General features: G+C 42.0%; 1 protein-coding gene across 1 annotated transcript in view; it reads left to right on the top strand.

Annotated features, from left to right (window-relative positions):
• The first annotated feature begins 9,827 nt into the window (after positions 1–9,827).
• Positions 9,828–17,778, top strand: part of AR (androgen receptor) — a 308,869-nt gene continuing 300,918 nt past the window's right edge. The window contains exon 1 of the mRNA XM_036305428.1: positions 9,828–12,476. Coding sequence (XP_036161321.1) covers positions 10,942–12,476 — 1,535 coding nt within the window. The 5' untranslated portion in view covers positions 9,828–10,941. The remainder of the gene's footprint in view (positions 12,477–17,778) is intronic.

The raw sequence follows: 17,778 nt of genomic DNA, 5'->3' as shown, positions 1-17,778 counted from the left end.
CAGTGTTTCAGGTACTGCAAACAGCTTATACAAAAGAAGGAAGGAGGGGCTACCTGGCATTTGAGGAAGTCTGAATAAAGGCCAGTGTGAGCCTGAGCAGAGCTCAGAAAGCAGGAAGAAAGTAATATGAGATGAAATAAGAGAGGCAGAGAGATGTTAGATCATGTAGTGCCTGGTTAAAGATTTGAACATTTATATTAAAAGCAATGGAAAGCTAGAAACATTTTAAGTAGTGGAATGATATGAACAAATTTAACTTTAATAAAGCTCTGTACAAAAACATATACTGACAATTATTAACAAATCTCTAAAACCAAGTAAGAGAAGAAAGGATAATCTCTTCAACAAATGGTGCTGAAGCAATAGGTCATCTGTATACAAATGAACGAGATATCCATATACAAAAATTAACTCAAAATGGATCACAGATCCAAATGTAAAACTGAAACTACACAACTTCTAGGAAAAAATAAATAAAGGCTTTTAAAACACAGTTTGTAATTTATGGTTAGAAAAAGATTATTTTTATATCTGACACAATCCATAAATGACCAAATTAAAACATTGGACTTAAGAATTAAGATTTTTCTGATCTTTACTGGTAAAGTCAAACTAAAAACTGTGAGAAATATTGGTGCATCATATTTCTGATAGTATACTTATATCCAAAATATATAAATAACTAGAAACTCCCTGTTAAATACAAGCAGTACATTTAAAAACCACCAATTCAAAAGAATATATGCAACCATATGTTCATAGCAGCATTATTTACAATAGCCAAGATGTGGAAACAGCCCAAGTGCCCACCATCAAATGAGTAGATAAAAAGCTGTGGTACATTTACACAATGGAAGACTACATAAAATAAGAAGGAAATCCTACTTTTCACAACAACACGGATGGACTTAAAGGCTATTATGCTAAGTGAATAAACCAGTTAGAGAAAGACAAATATGATACAATCTCACTTATACGTAGAATCTACTAAACAAAATAAAATGATGAACAAAATAGAAATAGAGGCATGGATACATGGAACAGAGTGAGAGCTGTCAGAGGGGAGAGGGGGGTACTGAATGTAAAAGGGATCAGCCAAAGAACATATATACATAACCCATAGAGATAGACAACAGTGTGGTGATGCATGGAGAGAAAGGAGAACTAGGGCTGGGTGGAGGTAGGCAAAGGGTGGGGGACAATTGGGAACATATGTAATAGTGTCAACAATAAAAATAAAGTTAGAAAAAAAAACATGTGAACAAAAAACACAAATAAAAATATTTTACTTTTTGAAGAATAAAGCTTTGGCTCTGGCTGGTGTGGCTAGGTCTTCCTGTATACGGAAAGGTTGCGGGTTTGATTCTCAGTCAGAGCACATACCTAGGTAGCAGGTTTGATTGCCAGTCAAGGCAAGTACAAATACAGAAGGAAACCAATCGATGCTCTGTCTCACATCAATGTTTCTCTTTTTTTTTCTTTCTCTCTCCCTTCCTCTCTCTCTAAAATCAGTAAGCATATCCTAGAGGGAGGATTTAAGAAAAAGAAAGAGTAAATAAAGGGTAAAGCTTTAAGAAACAAACAATAAATAAAATAAAATTACAGCAGTAATTATGCATTCTAAAAAATAAAAAAAAATAGGTCAAGTTTTCAGCAAAGTCTTTGTCAAAGAAAACATACAAATGACAAATAATCACATGAAAAATACTCTTCATCATTATTCATTGGATAAATGCAAATTAAATTAAAATGCCTATATCACTAAATGTAGAAAGACTGATCAGATCCCTGGTCAGTGAGGCTCAGTTGGCTGAGCACCGTCCTATGTGCCAAAAGGTTGCCAGTGTAATTCCCAGTCAGGGCTCATGCCTGAGTTGTGGGCTAGGTTCCCAATCTGGGGTGTGTAAGGGGCAGCTGTTTGATCTCTCTCTCTCTCTCTCTCTCTCTCTCTCTCTCTCTCTCTCTTTCTCCCTCTCTTTCATTCTCCCCCCTCACTCCCCCTCCCTCTCCCTTACCCTCTCCCTTGTTGCAATGAGGTATCACCTCACATGTGTCAAAATGACTATCATCAATAAGTCAACAAACAGCTAGTGTTGATGAGGATGTGGAGAAAAGGGAACCCTTGTGCACTGTTGTAGGGAATGCAGATTGGGGCAGTCACTTGGAAAACAGTATAGAGTTTCCTCAAAAGATTAAAAATGGAACTGCCTTATGACTTTATTACATTTCTGGGACTATATTAGAAGAAACCTGAAACACTAATTCAAAAGAATGCATGCACCCCTATGTTCATTGCTACAATATTTACAATAGCCAAGATCTGGAAGTAGCACAAGTGCCCATCAGTAGATGAGTGAATAAAGAAGGTTGTGGTACATTTACAAAATGGAATACTACTCAGCTGTAAAAAAAGAAGAAAATCTTAACTTTTGTGACAACATGGATGGAACTAGAGAATACTATGCTAAGTCAAGCCAGTCAGAGAAAGACAAATATCACTTATGTGTGGAATCTAATGAATAAAATAAACTAACAAACAAAATAGAAACAAACCCATAGATATAGAGAACAGACTGGCAGCTGTCAGAGAGAGGAGAGGAGTTTGGGGGTTGGGGGCTGGGAGGAAAAGGTGAAGAAGGGATTAAGAAAAAAAACCACAAAAAACAACAAAAACAGCAACAACAACAACAAAAACTAATAGACACAGACAACAGTACGGTGATTTCCAGAGGGAAAACGGGTTGGGGGAGGTGGAAAAGGGCAAAGTTAGGATGAATGGTGGTAGAAAGAGACTTGATTTTGGGTGGTGAGTACCAGATGCAGTATGCGAATGATGCTATAGAATTGTACACTTGAAACATTTATGGTTTTATTAACCAACTAGGGGCCCACCTCTACATCATTATTCATTGGATAAATGCAAGTTAAATTAAAATGCCTAACCACTAAATTTAGAAAGTCTGATCAGATCCCTGGTCAGTGAGGCTCAGTTGGCTGGGTACCGTCCTACATGACACAGTTCCTTTCAAATCCGTGCACCTTAAAAGGAAATGTGGGCCAAAAGGCTGTGGTAGGCCCATCCTCCACACCCCACCCGGCTCCCGCTGCTGACACTCCCACCAGCTGACCTCACTGGCCCTGTTTGCACCTGCTGACAGCATGGAGCGATTGGGGTTGGCACTTTCAGCAGGTGAGAGGGGTGGCTGCTGCCCTGACCACCCCTCAGGAGCAGGGGGAGGTGGAGAAGCCCTTGGGGTTGATTAGGGCCGGCAGCCACCACATGCACCTGCTGGTGGTGCTGAGCGATTGGGACTGGCACCGGGAGCTGGCAGTGGGTGTAAGCATGCAGGTGTGAGTGGAGCTGGTGCTGGCAGTGGGTGTGAGCGCTGGGTGGGAACACAGCGTGCGGGAGCAAAGAATTTTCAAAAACCACCAGAGGTTTGCCCCAATGACAGTGACTGGTGCCCTGCCTTGGTCTGACATTCCCACTCACCTGCTCCACCATCCTGCCCTGGCCAACACCTGCCATATTCTGTACATGCCCCCTTGTGGTCAGCGCACGTCATAGCGACTGGTTGTTTGGTTGTTCCAGTTGTTCTGCCATTCAGTCCATTTGCATATTAACCTTTTTTTATATAGGATGTCACCGAAAAGTTCAATAAAATATAAACATTAAAAATAAAATGATTGGCCATATGAAGTGTTGGTGGAGATGTGTAGGAACTGCTGATGGGAGTGATAAATAGTATAATCACTTTGGAGGACAATTTGGCAGTTTCTTAAAAAAGTAAATATACACTTACTCTGTGACCTACTCACTCTATACTAAATATATAATCAAGAAAAATGAAAGCATATGTCCATATAAAATTGTATGTGTAAATGATGTATAAATGTTCATACCAGTTTCATTTGTAATAGCCCCACATTTTAAAGAACAGAAATTCCATCAATAAGCAAATGGATAATCAAACTGTGGTACATTCATACAGCAGAATACTACTTAGCATTAAAAAAGAACAAGATACTGATACACGTAAGAGCTTGCATGGATATCAAGGGTAGCATGTTGAGTGAAAGATGACAGACAAAAAATAGTGATGATTCCATTGATATGAAACTTTGGACAATGAAAACTAATCTATAGTGACAAAAATCAGATGGCTGATTGCTAGAAGGGGAGTGTGGGGATGGGTAGAGAAAGGAAATAAAAAGGGGAAAATACTTTTGGAGTGAGAGATATTTTCACTTTATTCAGTGATGGTTTTATAAGTTTATGCATATGTCAAAAATTATTGATTGTACAACTTTAAATATGTGTAGTTTATTTTATCTAAAAAATACTTTAATAAGGTTGTTTTTTTCAAAGTCCCTCTGGAATAGAAAGTCCAGAAATAGACCCACATTAATATATTCACATGATCATTGACAGATAAGCAAAAGTAATACAATGTAGCCAAGACAAAGACAGTCTTTCCAACAAATGGTGCTGGAACAACTGGACAACACATGAAAATAAAAAAAAGTGGGGGGGGGGGAAGGAATCTAGACACAGACCTTACATCCATCACAAAAAGTAACTCAAAATAAATCCAGACCTAAATGTAAAATGCAAAACTATAAAACTCCTATAAGACAACATAGGAGCAAACCTAGATGACCTTGAGTGTGGTGATGACATTTTTTTAAAAATATATTTTATTGATTTTTTACAGAGAGGAAGGGAGAGAGATAGAGAGTTAGAAACATCGATGAGAGAGAAACATCGATCAGCTGCCTCCTGCACAACTCCTACTGGGGATGTGCCCGAAACCCAGGTAACATGCCTTTGACCGGAATCGAACCCAGGACCTTTCAGTCCACAGGCCAACGCTCTATCCATTGAGCCAAACCAGTTTCGGCATGGTGATGACATTTTAAATACAACACCAAAGGCATGATCCATGAAAGAAATAATTAATAAAAATAATTAAAAACGTATGCCCTGAAAAATACAATGCCAAGAGAATGAGAAGAGAAACCACAGACTGGTAGAAAATATCCACAAAAGACATATCAATAAAAACCTGTTATCCAAAATACTTTGAGAACACTTAAAACTCAACAATAATAAAATGAACAGTTTGATTAAAAAATGGGTCAAAGATTGTAACAGACACTTCACCAAAGAAGATAATCAGATATCAAAAGTATATGAAAAGATGTTTTACATTATATGTCATCAAGAAAATGTAAATTAAATAAAAAATGAGATACCACTACCAGAATGGCCCAAATCTGAAACACTGATACCACCAAGTGCTGATGAGGATGTGAGCAACAGAAACTCTCAGTCATTGCTTGTGGAAAAGAAAAATGCTACAGTCACTAGGAAGATAGTTTGGTGGTTTTTTGCAAAAATAAACTTACTATAAAATACAGCAATTATGCTTCTTGGTATTTTAACACAAAGGAGTTAAAAACTTGTGTCCATACAAAAACCTTCACATGATGTTTATAGCAGTTTTATTCATAATTTCCCCAACTTATAAGCAACCAGGATGTCAATCAGTAGATGAATGAATAAATATATTGTGGTATATCCAGAAAATAAAGTATTATACAGTGTTGAAAAATGAGCTATCAAGGCATGAAAAAACATAAAGGAAACTTAACTGTATATTAATAAGTGAATGGAGTCAATATGGAAGGTTATATATTGTGTGATTCCAACTATAGGATATTCTGAAAAAGATAAAACTATGAAGACAGTAAAAAGATTAGTGATTGCCAGGGGGTGTGGGGGATAAATATGCAGAGCACAGATTTTTTGGGAAGTGGACATACTTGGTATGATACCATAATGATAGATACATATCATATACATCTGTCCAAACATATAAGATGTATATCACCAAGAGAATCACTAATGTAAACAATGGACTTCAGGTATTATGATACATCAATATAGGTCCATCAATTGTTACAAATGCACTGCTCTGGTAGCAGATGTTGATAATGAGGAAAGCTATGTACATGTGGGTAGTAGGTATGTGGAAAATCTTTGTGCCTTCCACTCAGTTTTATTATAAGCCGTAAATTGCTCTAAAAATTGTCTTCATTTTTAAAAATCCCTGTCTTCTCAATGCAGAGCTGACTCTAGGAAAGTCAGAATGGAAGAGGGAGACCATTTACAGTGGTCCAGGTGAGAAGGGCCAGTGCCTTGAATTAGGTTGGCAGTGCCAGAGATGAATAGAAATGGGAATATTTGTGAGATATATAGGAAATAAAACTCACAGGACTTGGAGAATATCCACCATTTTCCAAAGATCAGCGCATCTTCACTTTACAGAGGAAGGAGCTAGGGAAAATTCCATTAGCAAAGACCCCTTGAAATTGCAGAGAAAGCTCATGGCAAAAACTTAATCTCAACTGGAATGTTTTGAAAGGATATCACTGGTTACTTACTTGCTAAATATAAAAGGAAAGAAGAAGAATAGGGGGGTAGGAGGTGGGCTAGAAGGGGTCAATGGGGAAAAAGGGAGACATATGTAATACTTTCAACAATAAAAATTTAAAAAAGAAAAAAGAAAGAAAGAGAAGAAAGGTGGTATGTACAAGCACATCCTATATAATAAAAGGGTAATATGCAAATTGACCCTAACAGTGGCATGACCAGAATGACGGCTCGATCAGTCAGTATGAGGTGCACTGACCACCTCTTGGTCTCTTCCCCCAGCCCGCAGGTGCCCATCTCCTGATGGAAAATGGGGAATCAGGGGTGGGTGGCGGGGGATGTGGGTGGTGCCAGGCCAAGGTCTCCACCCTGCTGGTTTCCCCCCACATGGAGGGCAACCTGCGGTGGGGACAGGTCCAGTGAGTGGGTGTGAATGGCCAACTTCTCAGTCCCTCGCCCCAGCCAGCTGGCAGGCTCCTATCTCCCGATGGTGAACGGGGAAACAGGGGTGGGTAGCAGGGACTCGGGCAGTGCCAGGCCAAAGCCCCTGCCCCTCTGGTCAGAGGGTGGGGCCCACACACAGAGGGTGACCTGCAGTGGGTGCAGGGCCAGTGAGCAGGAGGGGAACAGCTGACCTCTCAGTCCCTACCCACACTGGCAGGCTCCCATTGCCTGATGGCAAATGGGGAACCCAGGGTGGGTGGCAGCAGGGGGCGGGGCTGGCTGTCAGTAACCAGGAAAGATGACCCTGATTGCAGGCCAGGCCTAGGAACTGTACCCATGCACAAATTTCGTGCACCAGGCCTCTAGTAATTTACATAATATTTTTCAACAGTCCCTCTTGATTTTAAAGCAAGGGCAGGAATATAAGATTTAAGATTGGAGATCACAGTTATAAACTCAAAATCAAGTATATGCACCTGTTATGTTCACAATAGTTAGTCTTTCCTGTCCATGATCTAAATGTTGATAGCATCACCTTTAAAAATTAAAATATAACAAAGTGATCCTTCAGATTTGTATGTTTTCTTGTTTACAAAGTTGTTCCATATACATGATCTCCTTTAATTATCACATCAGTCTTTTGAGAATATATATTATTGGCCACTATTTTCTGATGAGAAAACGGTGAAAACAATTTTCATGCTGTGGAAGCAACATGAACTTTGGAATAATTCAAATTATTCCAAATGGGTTTGAATGTCTTTTGTCTGTCATTTCTTCAATGGGCAAATATTTATATTATTATTTCTCATCTTTTCTTTTCAGGTTTCTTTGCTTGTAACTACCCTCCTCACCTCTGTCAATTGGTCATTTTACTATCATTAGCAATCCTTTCCATAACTATCTTATAATAGGTGTAAACAAGAAGAAAAACTCAAGTCACTCACAGCATTCTAAATTTCTAAGTGTTAGAAAAACCATATGGTGCAGCCTCTATGTCCCCTTTTACCCCATTTTACAGAGCAAGAAACTGAAGCTGAGTGAGATAAATACTAGTCTGTACACAAGCAGTTCTCATGGCTCTGAGACCTATGTTATTTCCATTTTACTTTCCTGCCAGCCCCGCTGGCCCAATTACTTGTGAGCAACCTTAGTTAAAAGCTTTGGTGAAGCTAGAGGTTCTACCTATTATAATAAGTTTTCAAAGCATCTGCATTTCAATTACATATTCCTGTTTCCCATTACAATAGGGAATTGAGAATTAGTCTTGTTACAATCTGATATTTCCATGAATAGGCTGCTTCTTTACCATAAGGAGTGATTTGTGAGATTCCTCACCAAGAAAAAGGGATCTATTTGGGATATATCCAGATAAGGTTGAGACCATTAAAATCCCAGGGGACAATTTTTCACCTCCTCAGATGAAAAGCTCTCAGGCCTTTGGGTTCTTTAAAGTTCAGTTATAGTCCTTTCCCAAATGCCCTTGACACTGATGAGTCTAGCTAAAATATCAATGAGATGGAAGACTAGTTTAGGTTCTACTAATGTGTAAGATAGAACAAATTGTGTCCTTACTTCCGTGTCTTCATCTGGAAACTAGAGCTGACCATGCCCATTCTCCTCTGCCTTTAGGGTTAAGTTACCTCCTTTGATCAGGGTAAGTAAATACCTATGATGCTTGGCTATGAACAATATAAATATTTTGTAGAAGCCTGTAAAAAGTAGAAGAAGGCCTAAGTAAAATCTCCACATGTCTGGGACAGACAGACCCAGCCCAAAGGTTTAAGAAATGTATAAGCTAGGGAAGCACAGAGCCACTGTTGACGCAAAGGGAACCTCCTTACTTATAGGTCTTACCTTTCCATACTATTTCATTCCCACCTGCCTCTGCATCTTTACACAGGGACTATGAGCAATTGCAGTATTCCTTGCCATCCTTCACTTCTGGCCGTCCATCAAGAGGAAGAAAAGCAGTCCTATGTAGGTTCCAGACTTTGAGTAGTGCAGTTTTCAAGCTTAAAATATACAAAAACAAATTGGAAAAGGGGGTGCCTGTATATAAACAAATGTCTGCAAAATCCTGGAAAAAACTGAGATCCCTGTGCATGTGACATGTGTTTCTGGTGTTTGTGTGTTTGCCTGCTTGTCTGGGTTATTTTGCGTTTGCACATCTGGATAGGTGAGAAGTGTGTTGTTAGAGGCAATTCTAGACAGAGAAAAGGTAAGAAAAGTGGGTAGAGATGACCTCTGGTTTCCAGGCAGAGGGTTCCTAGAGCAACTGGTACCATGCCATGAAGCCCAATCTACCCCTATGGAGAAATCTGAAAGGTTTCAACAGGTATCTGCTGGATTGGCCATAGTTTGTTTACAATTTGCAGAAGACCCTCAAGTCAGCACTGCACAGTGAATATAATCCCTAGTTTAAGGAGCTGACGCTCCTATTGCCCCTCCCACATGCTTACTGTATCTGTTTTGTGAATGGATTTAGGTAAATGTTGGTAAATGTTGACCCCTGGGAGTTCTGCTAATCCTATCCTCAAAATAAAGCTCCGGGTTAAAACTTCAGGCCTGGCACCTAAAACCTGGTCCGGGAAAGCAGGAGATTTTCAGGGAGCTAAGGTCTTCCTGGGCTAAAGCGACTCTCTCCTGCCTTCACCATGCTGCCCCAGCACTTGTTTCTCCAAAACCACTCAGCATTAGTGGGCAGGGAGGAGACGGGAGGGGAGAAAAGGAAAGGGGAGGGGAGAAAAGGAAAGGGGAGGGGAGAAAAGGAAAGGGGAGGGGAGAAAAGGAAAGGGGAGGGGAGAAAAGGAAAGGGGAGGAGAGAAAAGGGAAGGGGAGGGGAGGGAGAAAGGAGGTGGAAAGGCTTGGAGGCCGGCCTGGCGGGGGCGGGACCTAATTCGCAAACTGTTGCTTTGCTCTCTATGTCCCAGCGCCCCCTCTGAGATCCCAGCCACTGTGCTGGGAGAGCCAGAGGGTCCCGAGGAAGCCTGGAGGTAGAGGAAGCAGCAGAGGGAAAGTGACCAAGCTAGCCGCTCCAGTGAGGGACAGGAACCAAAGGGACGCCCCACGCCCCACGTCAGCCCCGGTTGGGCTCTGGAGACAGCCAACGCCTCTTGCTGTGCGGCGGCTTCGAAGCAGCCTCCCGGAGCTACCCTTTTCTCTTTGGTGAAGTTTTTAAAAGCTGCTAGAGATTCGGATGAAGTGAGGAAATTACGGGGTAGGGCTTACGGTTGCCTTTGTCTTTCTCCTTTCCACCCCTTCACCCCTTTCTGGGTTTCCTCTCTTGCTGCTGCCTCTGCCTGCTCCCCTCTGCCCGCTCCCCCACTTCGGTTGGCCCAGCCCGGCCAGCCCGAGTTTGCAGAGAGGTAACTCCCTTTGGCTGTGAGCAGACGAGCTAGCTCTGCGCTGCAAAGAGGGCTCTGGCGAGTCAGGCAATTTCAGAGACGCTACTGCACTGCATCCAGGACCTGGCTACTTAGGGGGCACTCGGGGTGAGCCCCCATTTCCCCCCAACATCCTCTCCACCTCGCCCTGCATGCCCTCCCCTCCCATTCAGTTTTCAGGACCAAAGATCAAAGGATGAAAAGACAATCAGGTCTTCAGTAGCCCAAAACAAAAACAAACAAAAAACATTCAAACCTGAACAAAACCAAAGGGGTGGGGGGGAGACCCACCCTGGTCCCTATTTGCACCTGCTTCAGTGGACATTTAATCTGGAAGACGGAGAGTCCTCTTCTCTTCTCGTATCTTCTCTGGCTCTCCTTCTCGCTCTCCTTTCAAGATTTGAGTATCTTTTGAATCTATCCTCCAAGTATTCAGGAATAGACTGTGAGCCTACCAGGGCAGACCTAGTCCAACGCGTGTTTTCACTGCACAAGACTTTGAAGCTGTCAGAGAGATTTTGTGTGATCATTCCTGCAAGTTTCTTTCCCAGGAGCTTCCCGCAGGTGGGCAGCTAGCTGCAGTGACTACCGCATCACAGCCTGTTGAACTCTTCTCAGCAAGAGAAAGGGAAACGGCATAAAGGAATTAGGTGGAAGATTCAACCAAGCTCAAGGATGGAGGTGCAGTTAGGGTTGGGGAGACTCTACCCACGGCCACCGTCTAAGACCTATCGAGGGGCTTTCCAGAACCTGTTCCAGAGTGTGCGCGAAGTGATCCAGACCCCGGGCTCCCGGCACCCTGAGGCCGTGAGTGCAGCACCTCCAGGCGCCCAGTTGCAGCAGCAGCAGACCAGTCCCCGGCACCAGCAGCAGGGAGAGGATGGATCTCCCCAAGCCCAGAGCAGAGGCCCTCCAAGCTACCTGGCCCTGGAGGAGGAACAACAGCCTTCACAACAGCAGTCAGCCCTGGCGGGCCACCCCGAGAGCAGCTGCATCCCGGAGCCTGGAGTCCCCTCAGCTGCAGGCAAGGGGCTGCAGAGGCAGCCGCCAGCACCTACAGAGGAGGATGACTCAGCTGCCCCATCCACGTTGTCCCTGCTGGGCCCCACTTTCCCGTGCTTAAGCAGCTGCTCCGCCGATCTTAAAGATATCCTGAGTGAGGCCGGCACCATGCAACTCCTTCAGCAGCAGCAGCAGCAGCAGCAGCAGCAGCAGCAGCAGCAGCAGCAGGAGGTGGTATCTGAAGGCAGCAGCAGTGGGAGAGCGAGGGAAGCCGCTGGGGCTCCAACCTCCTCCAAGGACAGTTACCTAGGGGACAGTTCTACCATCTCGGACAGCGCCAAGGAGTTGTGTAAGGCAGTGTCGGTATCCATGGGCTTGGGTGTGGAGGCATTGGAGCATCTGAGTCCTGGGGAACAGCTTCGAGGGGATTGCATGTATGCTTCTCTCCTGGGAGGTCCACCCTCTGTGCGTCCCACTCCTTGCGCCCAGCTGGCAGAATGCAAAGGTTCTCTGCTGGATGACTGCCCAGGCAAGGGCACTGAAGAGACTTCTGAGTATTCTCCATTCAAGGCAGTTTACCCCAAAGGGCTGGAAGGCGAGAATCTGGGCTGTTCTGGCAGCGGTGAAACGGGAGTCTCTGGAACACTTGAGCTACCATCCACCCTGTCTCTCTACAAGTCTGGAGCACTGGAAGAGGCAACGACTTATCAGAGTCGCGAATACTACAACTTTCCAATAGCCCTGGCCGGACCTCCGCCTCCTCTGCCTGCTCCCCATCCTCAAGCCCGCATCAAGCTGGAGAACTCGCTGGACTATGGCAGTGCCTGGGCAGCCGCAGCAGCGGCACAGTGCCGCTATGGGGACCTGGCGAGCCTGCACGGCGGGGGTGCAGCGGGATCCAGCTCAGGCTCACCCTCAGCCGCTACCTCCTCTTCCTGGCACACTCTCTTCACAGCGGATGAAAGCCAGTTGTATGGGCCCTGTGGCGGAGGTGGTGGCGGCAGCACAGGCGAGGCAGGGGCTGTAGCCCCCTATGGCTACTCTCGGCCACCTCAGGGGCTATCGGGCCAGGAAGGGGAATTCCCCCCATCTGATGCGTGGTATCCTGGAGGCATGGTGAGCAGAGTTCCCTATTCAAGTCCTAGCTGTGTCAAAAGCGAGATGAACCCCTGGATGGAGAGCTACTCTGGATCTTATGGGGACATGCGGTAAGTTTCTCCATTTAGAAATGTCTTTCATCCTTGAGTCAGTATGCGTTCTGGGGTATATATTCTCCTCCTCGCGTGAACATTCTACCGCTGAGAGAGCCCTAGAAGATTCCATAGAGAGGGCTGCCCTAAATGGGGAGCTTTACCTGGACTCTAGGCCTACCTAAGATTTTACCTTAGTGCTCTGAGCCCCCACTGTGAACCCCAATCACTGCCTTTAAGTCCCTGGGTGCTGGTTCCTGCCCTTCCAAATTCCATAACAATTCTCTACTGCCAGCCTCCTAAAATCCTTGCTGCCTCCCCAGGGCTCCAAACTTAAATCCAGTTGCAAGGGCCACCACCAGAAATAAAGCCCTAAGCCCTACACTAATTTTTCTCCTCCACTCCCCCAAATCTGTGAACATGGACAAAATATGGGCAGTTTCTCCTCTTAGAGTCTGTTGCAGTTTGCCCTCCAGCCTGTGGCAGTCCTAGCAGGTTAGAGGAAAAATGACTGGCCCAAGCTTTTCTCAGCCCGCCTCCTTCAAAGACATAAAATGGAGTGTGAGATTAGGGGGAACAAGATGGTCTCTGAGTTCTAAAAACTCTGTGAAGAAGGGGCGAAGTTCCTTCCCTGGCAACAATTAAGGACATGCCCTAGGACTGGAGGTCAGCACAGAGAATCTAACCAGGCAGGATTAGAGAGCAGGCAAAGGTAGAGGAAAACCAAAGGACAACTTTCTTAGTGAACACTGGGCAGGATTTGCCCTCACAGGTTAACTATGTTGGAAGTAACTGCTTGTTTTTTTTTTTTTTCTTGTGGATTATAACGGACCCACAGTCCTCTACTTCAGGTTTGCATCAGATATATAAAGAGGAGAATGTTCTTTTAGAAAATAATTTAACCACACTTGCGTCTGATTTATAAGTGTTGGGAAAAGTTTTAAAGGATTTCCGTGTGCTCAGAAATCTGCTTTTAGGCTCTTCAATATATTCCTTCATTTTAGGAACATTTTCAAATATGAGCTGTTACCTCTAACAAACTGAATAAGAACTGTTAGGGACCTGTGAGTTATAATCTTGCCCAAAAATTTTAATTAGAAAATGAGAAAAGTGGCAGTCAATTTCATCTTGCTTATTATAACTTCTTCCTTACCGAAGTTGTTTATCTTTTTGCAGACCATGTTGATGATTTTTGCCCCAGCAAATGGAGATATTAGTATATCCTGGTGAGGGAGGGAATATATTGACTGGAGAACTAACTCCTCAGGTTTGTTGGTTACTGATATCCCCCATGGACTTGTTGTGTATTGTTCTGCATTTTCTATAGCTGTGACTATATCTGTTACAAAATTTCTTTGGCAACTTAAAGTCAACAATTTGCCTTCTTTCACTGATGCTTTTGTTCTTGGAAGGTTGATAGTATAGTGTTAGAAAAGAGAGGGGAGGATAGAATTTCATAAAATATTTTCTGGGCTATTGAAGAAACAGCTTCTTACCAGGCTTTATGTGCCATTAGCGTTTTTTAAGGTTTGGCTTACAGGATTTTTAAAGGGTTTATTTATAGTGTCAAAGTCTTTTCTTGTTAATTGGGGGGATTTTGTTTGTTTTTATTTTTGTGAGGTGGTTATACTGTGGCATAAAAGTTATTTTCCATTTTATAAGAACAGATTTACTTGATAGGGTTAACTTGATTTTGAAGGGCTGTAGCTAGTCAGCGAGCCCTCTTCTTCTATGAACTTTTCTGGGGCAGGGGATGTCAAAGGTGCTTCTTGACCTACTATTGTGCTAAACCCAGTCACTGGAACCTTCCCTCTTTTGCATGCCTCCTCTAACTAACTCAGTTAACAGGGAGTAAATGAGTGATTCCACATATTTGTTAAGGAATAGGTATCTTCCAAGAAATAACCTGAAATTTTCAGGAAGTGGTTATCCAGAGCAAAACGTTTTTACAGGTGTGCAGTAAGGTAGGTGATTTTATCCCAGGCCTTAATAGAAAAACCTCTCTATTAGAAAGACCTGCTTAAAATAATGACCTGAACTAATGAAAATTTTTCAGTATCCAAACAAAGTACAAAATTATTGAATCTTTCCTGGTTTCTGATTGCTGCACTGGTTTGGGAGTCTGGTGCAAAGGAAAACTGCTGTTTCTGTCCTGTGGGTGGACAAAGAATTTTCATTTCTAAAATCTAGAAAATTCTTGATTCAGTTTTTTTTTTTTTAAAAAATACCAATTTCATCAGAATGCAACCAATCCCAATCTAAAAATAGACATTTTCTTACTTTTTCTTTCTTCCCCTCACTTTGTAGAGGCATAATTTGGTAAAAGGCAAGGGTCTGGTTTTTTTGTTGTTGTTGTTTGTTTGGTTTTTTTTTTTGTTTTTAAAGCCAAACCCAGAGCTTCCACCTTCTCTGAATTGCATGTATTATAGACCAATTTTGAGTTAAAAATCTCAAAATTCTAGAGGCCTCCAATAACCTATTGGATTTCTCCCTTTTCCAATTGTGTTTGTATGTTCATATACATTAGTTAATTGTAAGGGTGGAAATTTTTAAAACTTTAGTAACTTCTGGAATAACTATGTTTTCATATATCTACAGTGTTTCTGGGGGGAGAAGAGAGGCTGAAGGTGGTCTTTATTTTCTTATTAAATTTACCATGTGGTTTGAACAGAAGGAATCATAAAAAAGTGATGCAGCTTGTGTGCAACCCTGGTGATATTTTATGGAACTGTCTTCTTTCAGAGATCAAACAAGGCTACAACTTTGTTAATTGACCACTGTCCCATTTGACAAAAGTAGGGCCCTTTATATTCTGGAAAATAGCACAATATGACAAATATTTATTCTTGGGAGATAAGGCTTAGGGGAGCCTGTCCAGGAATTAGAGTTGGGGTTTAGATAAATTGTCCAGATGCAAAAAAAACTTTAAATTTTCTCTTGGTATTTGGTTCTGGTCTTCATAATAACTAATATTTTAGTGGTGCTTCAAGATTGGCAAATCCTATCATGCTCTATTAGTTATTTCAAAATAAGTCATTTTATTAACTCCTCTTTCCATCTCCTTCCCCTCCTCAGTTATCAAGCAGATTTTTATGACTGTCTTTCATGGAGCAGTTTGTCTGTTTTGTACAGCAGAATTTTGCTTGGGGATCAAGATAGATTGATACTTTTTGTCCGGAGGCCTTGAACCAGTATCTTGGGGGAAAAATCCTTTATCCATGGTCAGCAAATCACTGGTGAGTTCTGTCTGGGCACCAGTAATCAGAACCCAAGGACAAAATAGCCACACTGGCTGGTACCCCATTTTGAAATATGTGCAAAATGTAGCGATGGAAGGTTCCTTTTGGTTGTCCACAGAGTATCTGTCTCAGTTCGGCCAAAGATTAACATAAGTGAGAGATATTTTCAAAGAACATTACAGCCTTCTAATTGCAGGGTCACTTTGTGGTGCCTTCTTGCCAGTGCTAATTTTACCTCATTAGCCATATATTCTTTCAGCTGTAAACTTTAATATAATGTATTGAATTTGCTGGAGCATTTAATTTTGTTTTTTAAAAGTTCCTTTCCTCCCTGTAGTAATTTTATCATATGGTATACATATACTAACTTTAAAAAAGTCATTCTTTGGCCTCCTTACTCTTACTTCTACTGTGGCTGCTCTTGGTGGAGTTAGGGGCATAGACAATTTTATTATTTTTTATGGTGCTATGGGTTTCATTCGGACTCTGCTCAAGAGGGAACTTAAAGCTGTTGGGTGTAGCAAGTAAAGGGCTTATTTTATACCCAAATCAGAAAACATGATTCTGAAACATAAAAAGGAAACAAAAATCAAGTTTTGTGAGTTTGGTAGGAGAGGAAGAAGGAAACCTCTCTCCATCCCCTACCTAATTCTACCATTTTCTCTTAGTTTGCAGCTTCCTCAAGTGCTGCCTATATCCCTGATTTTCTTTCTTTCTACTCCTTTCTTGCTTTTGACATTGAAATATACGTCCTACTTTTCAGATTATTTTTCTCATTGTTCCTATAGATTGCTCCTAAATAATTTTTTTTTTAAATTTAAGAGTAACACGTCAGATCAACCTCAACTCCTCTCTTTTAAGATTAGACGACTTAAAGTAATAGCAAAATGAATAGCTGAGGGAGTTGAACTAGATAGCTTGAGGTGAGGACTTGGCAATTTATTGAGGTATTTTGCTGGCTACTGTCTCTGAATCTCTCTCTCTCTCTATTGATCTTTGTTTTTCTGTGTCTACTGGTAATTTTGGCAACATTTTCTCAAAGTCTGAGAAGAACTGGGCCCTCTCCCTTCCGAGGCTGCTCTGCCTGGATCAAATCACCAAAGTGCTGTCACAAGCAGTACCTAATGTGCATATGAGTATGCTTGCTATAAGTGACTGGCTGGGCTTATATTTAGAATTATAAATTAATAATTTGAAAACAAAGAAAGATATTAAAATAAAGTATAGTACCTCAGACTTCCCTTGTCAGCATTCTCTCAAGTTTTGAGATGTTGAATTCAGAGTAAGTTATTCTTATCCTAAACTCAAATCTGACTCTTTTCATTGCTTGTAAAGTTATATGCAGAATTATGAAAGCTCATATTTATATTGCACTCTTTTCAAAGGAAAGACCCAATGTCTTCCAATTTATTCACTAGCACTCATGTATATTTGAGTAGGCCAGGGGGTGCTTAGTGAACACCCCCTTGCCAGTTGAAGAAATAGAAATAGTTGCATTTTCTATAACATTGTGTACCATGTGGGTAAACCTCTGTAGAGCAGCATTTCAGCTTTTTTCTTGAAGCTTCTCACCTGACAAATACTTTTTTAGATTGTTGCTCAGTAAGGATACTTTCAATGGCTGCTGCATAGAGATGATAGACTGAATTATGCATAATTCCCTGCACACTCATGGGTGTTGCCACCTCTTCTCTCTCACACCAATTCCTGCTGCCAACTTGTTAGCCACAGCAGGGTTGAGAGTGGCTAATCTAGAGAAGCTTATAACTCCAAAGTGCTGATTACTTGAGAATGCTGCCAATTTAAATCATGCAGCATCTGAATTCTATTTTTTAATAACAGCTTTTTTGAGACATAATTCACAATGTATATAATCCAGCCATTAAAAGTTCAAAGATTTTTAGTATATTCAGAATTAGGTGACCATCACCACAGTCAATTTTAGAACATTTTAATCACTTAGCAGTCAACTCCCCTCCCCCAACTCTGAGCAGTTCCCAACTACAGACCTACTTTTGGTCTCTATGGATTTGCTTATTCTAACATTTCATGTAAATGGAACTATACAGTGATCTTTTGTG

Source organism: Myotis myotis, unplaced genomic scaffold (genome assembly GCF_014108235.1).
Source record: "Myotis myotis isolate mMyoMyo1 unplaced genomic scaffold, mMyoMyo1.p scaffold_m19_p_4, whole genome shotgun sequence".
NCBI lineage: Eukaryota > Metazoa > Chordata > Mammalia > Chiroptera > Vespertilionidae > Myotis > Myotis myotis.
Note: the sequence above shows the minus strand (reverse complement) of the source record. Positions and strands in the feature narration are given on the sequence as shown.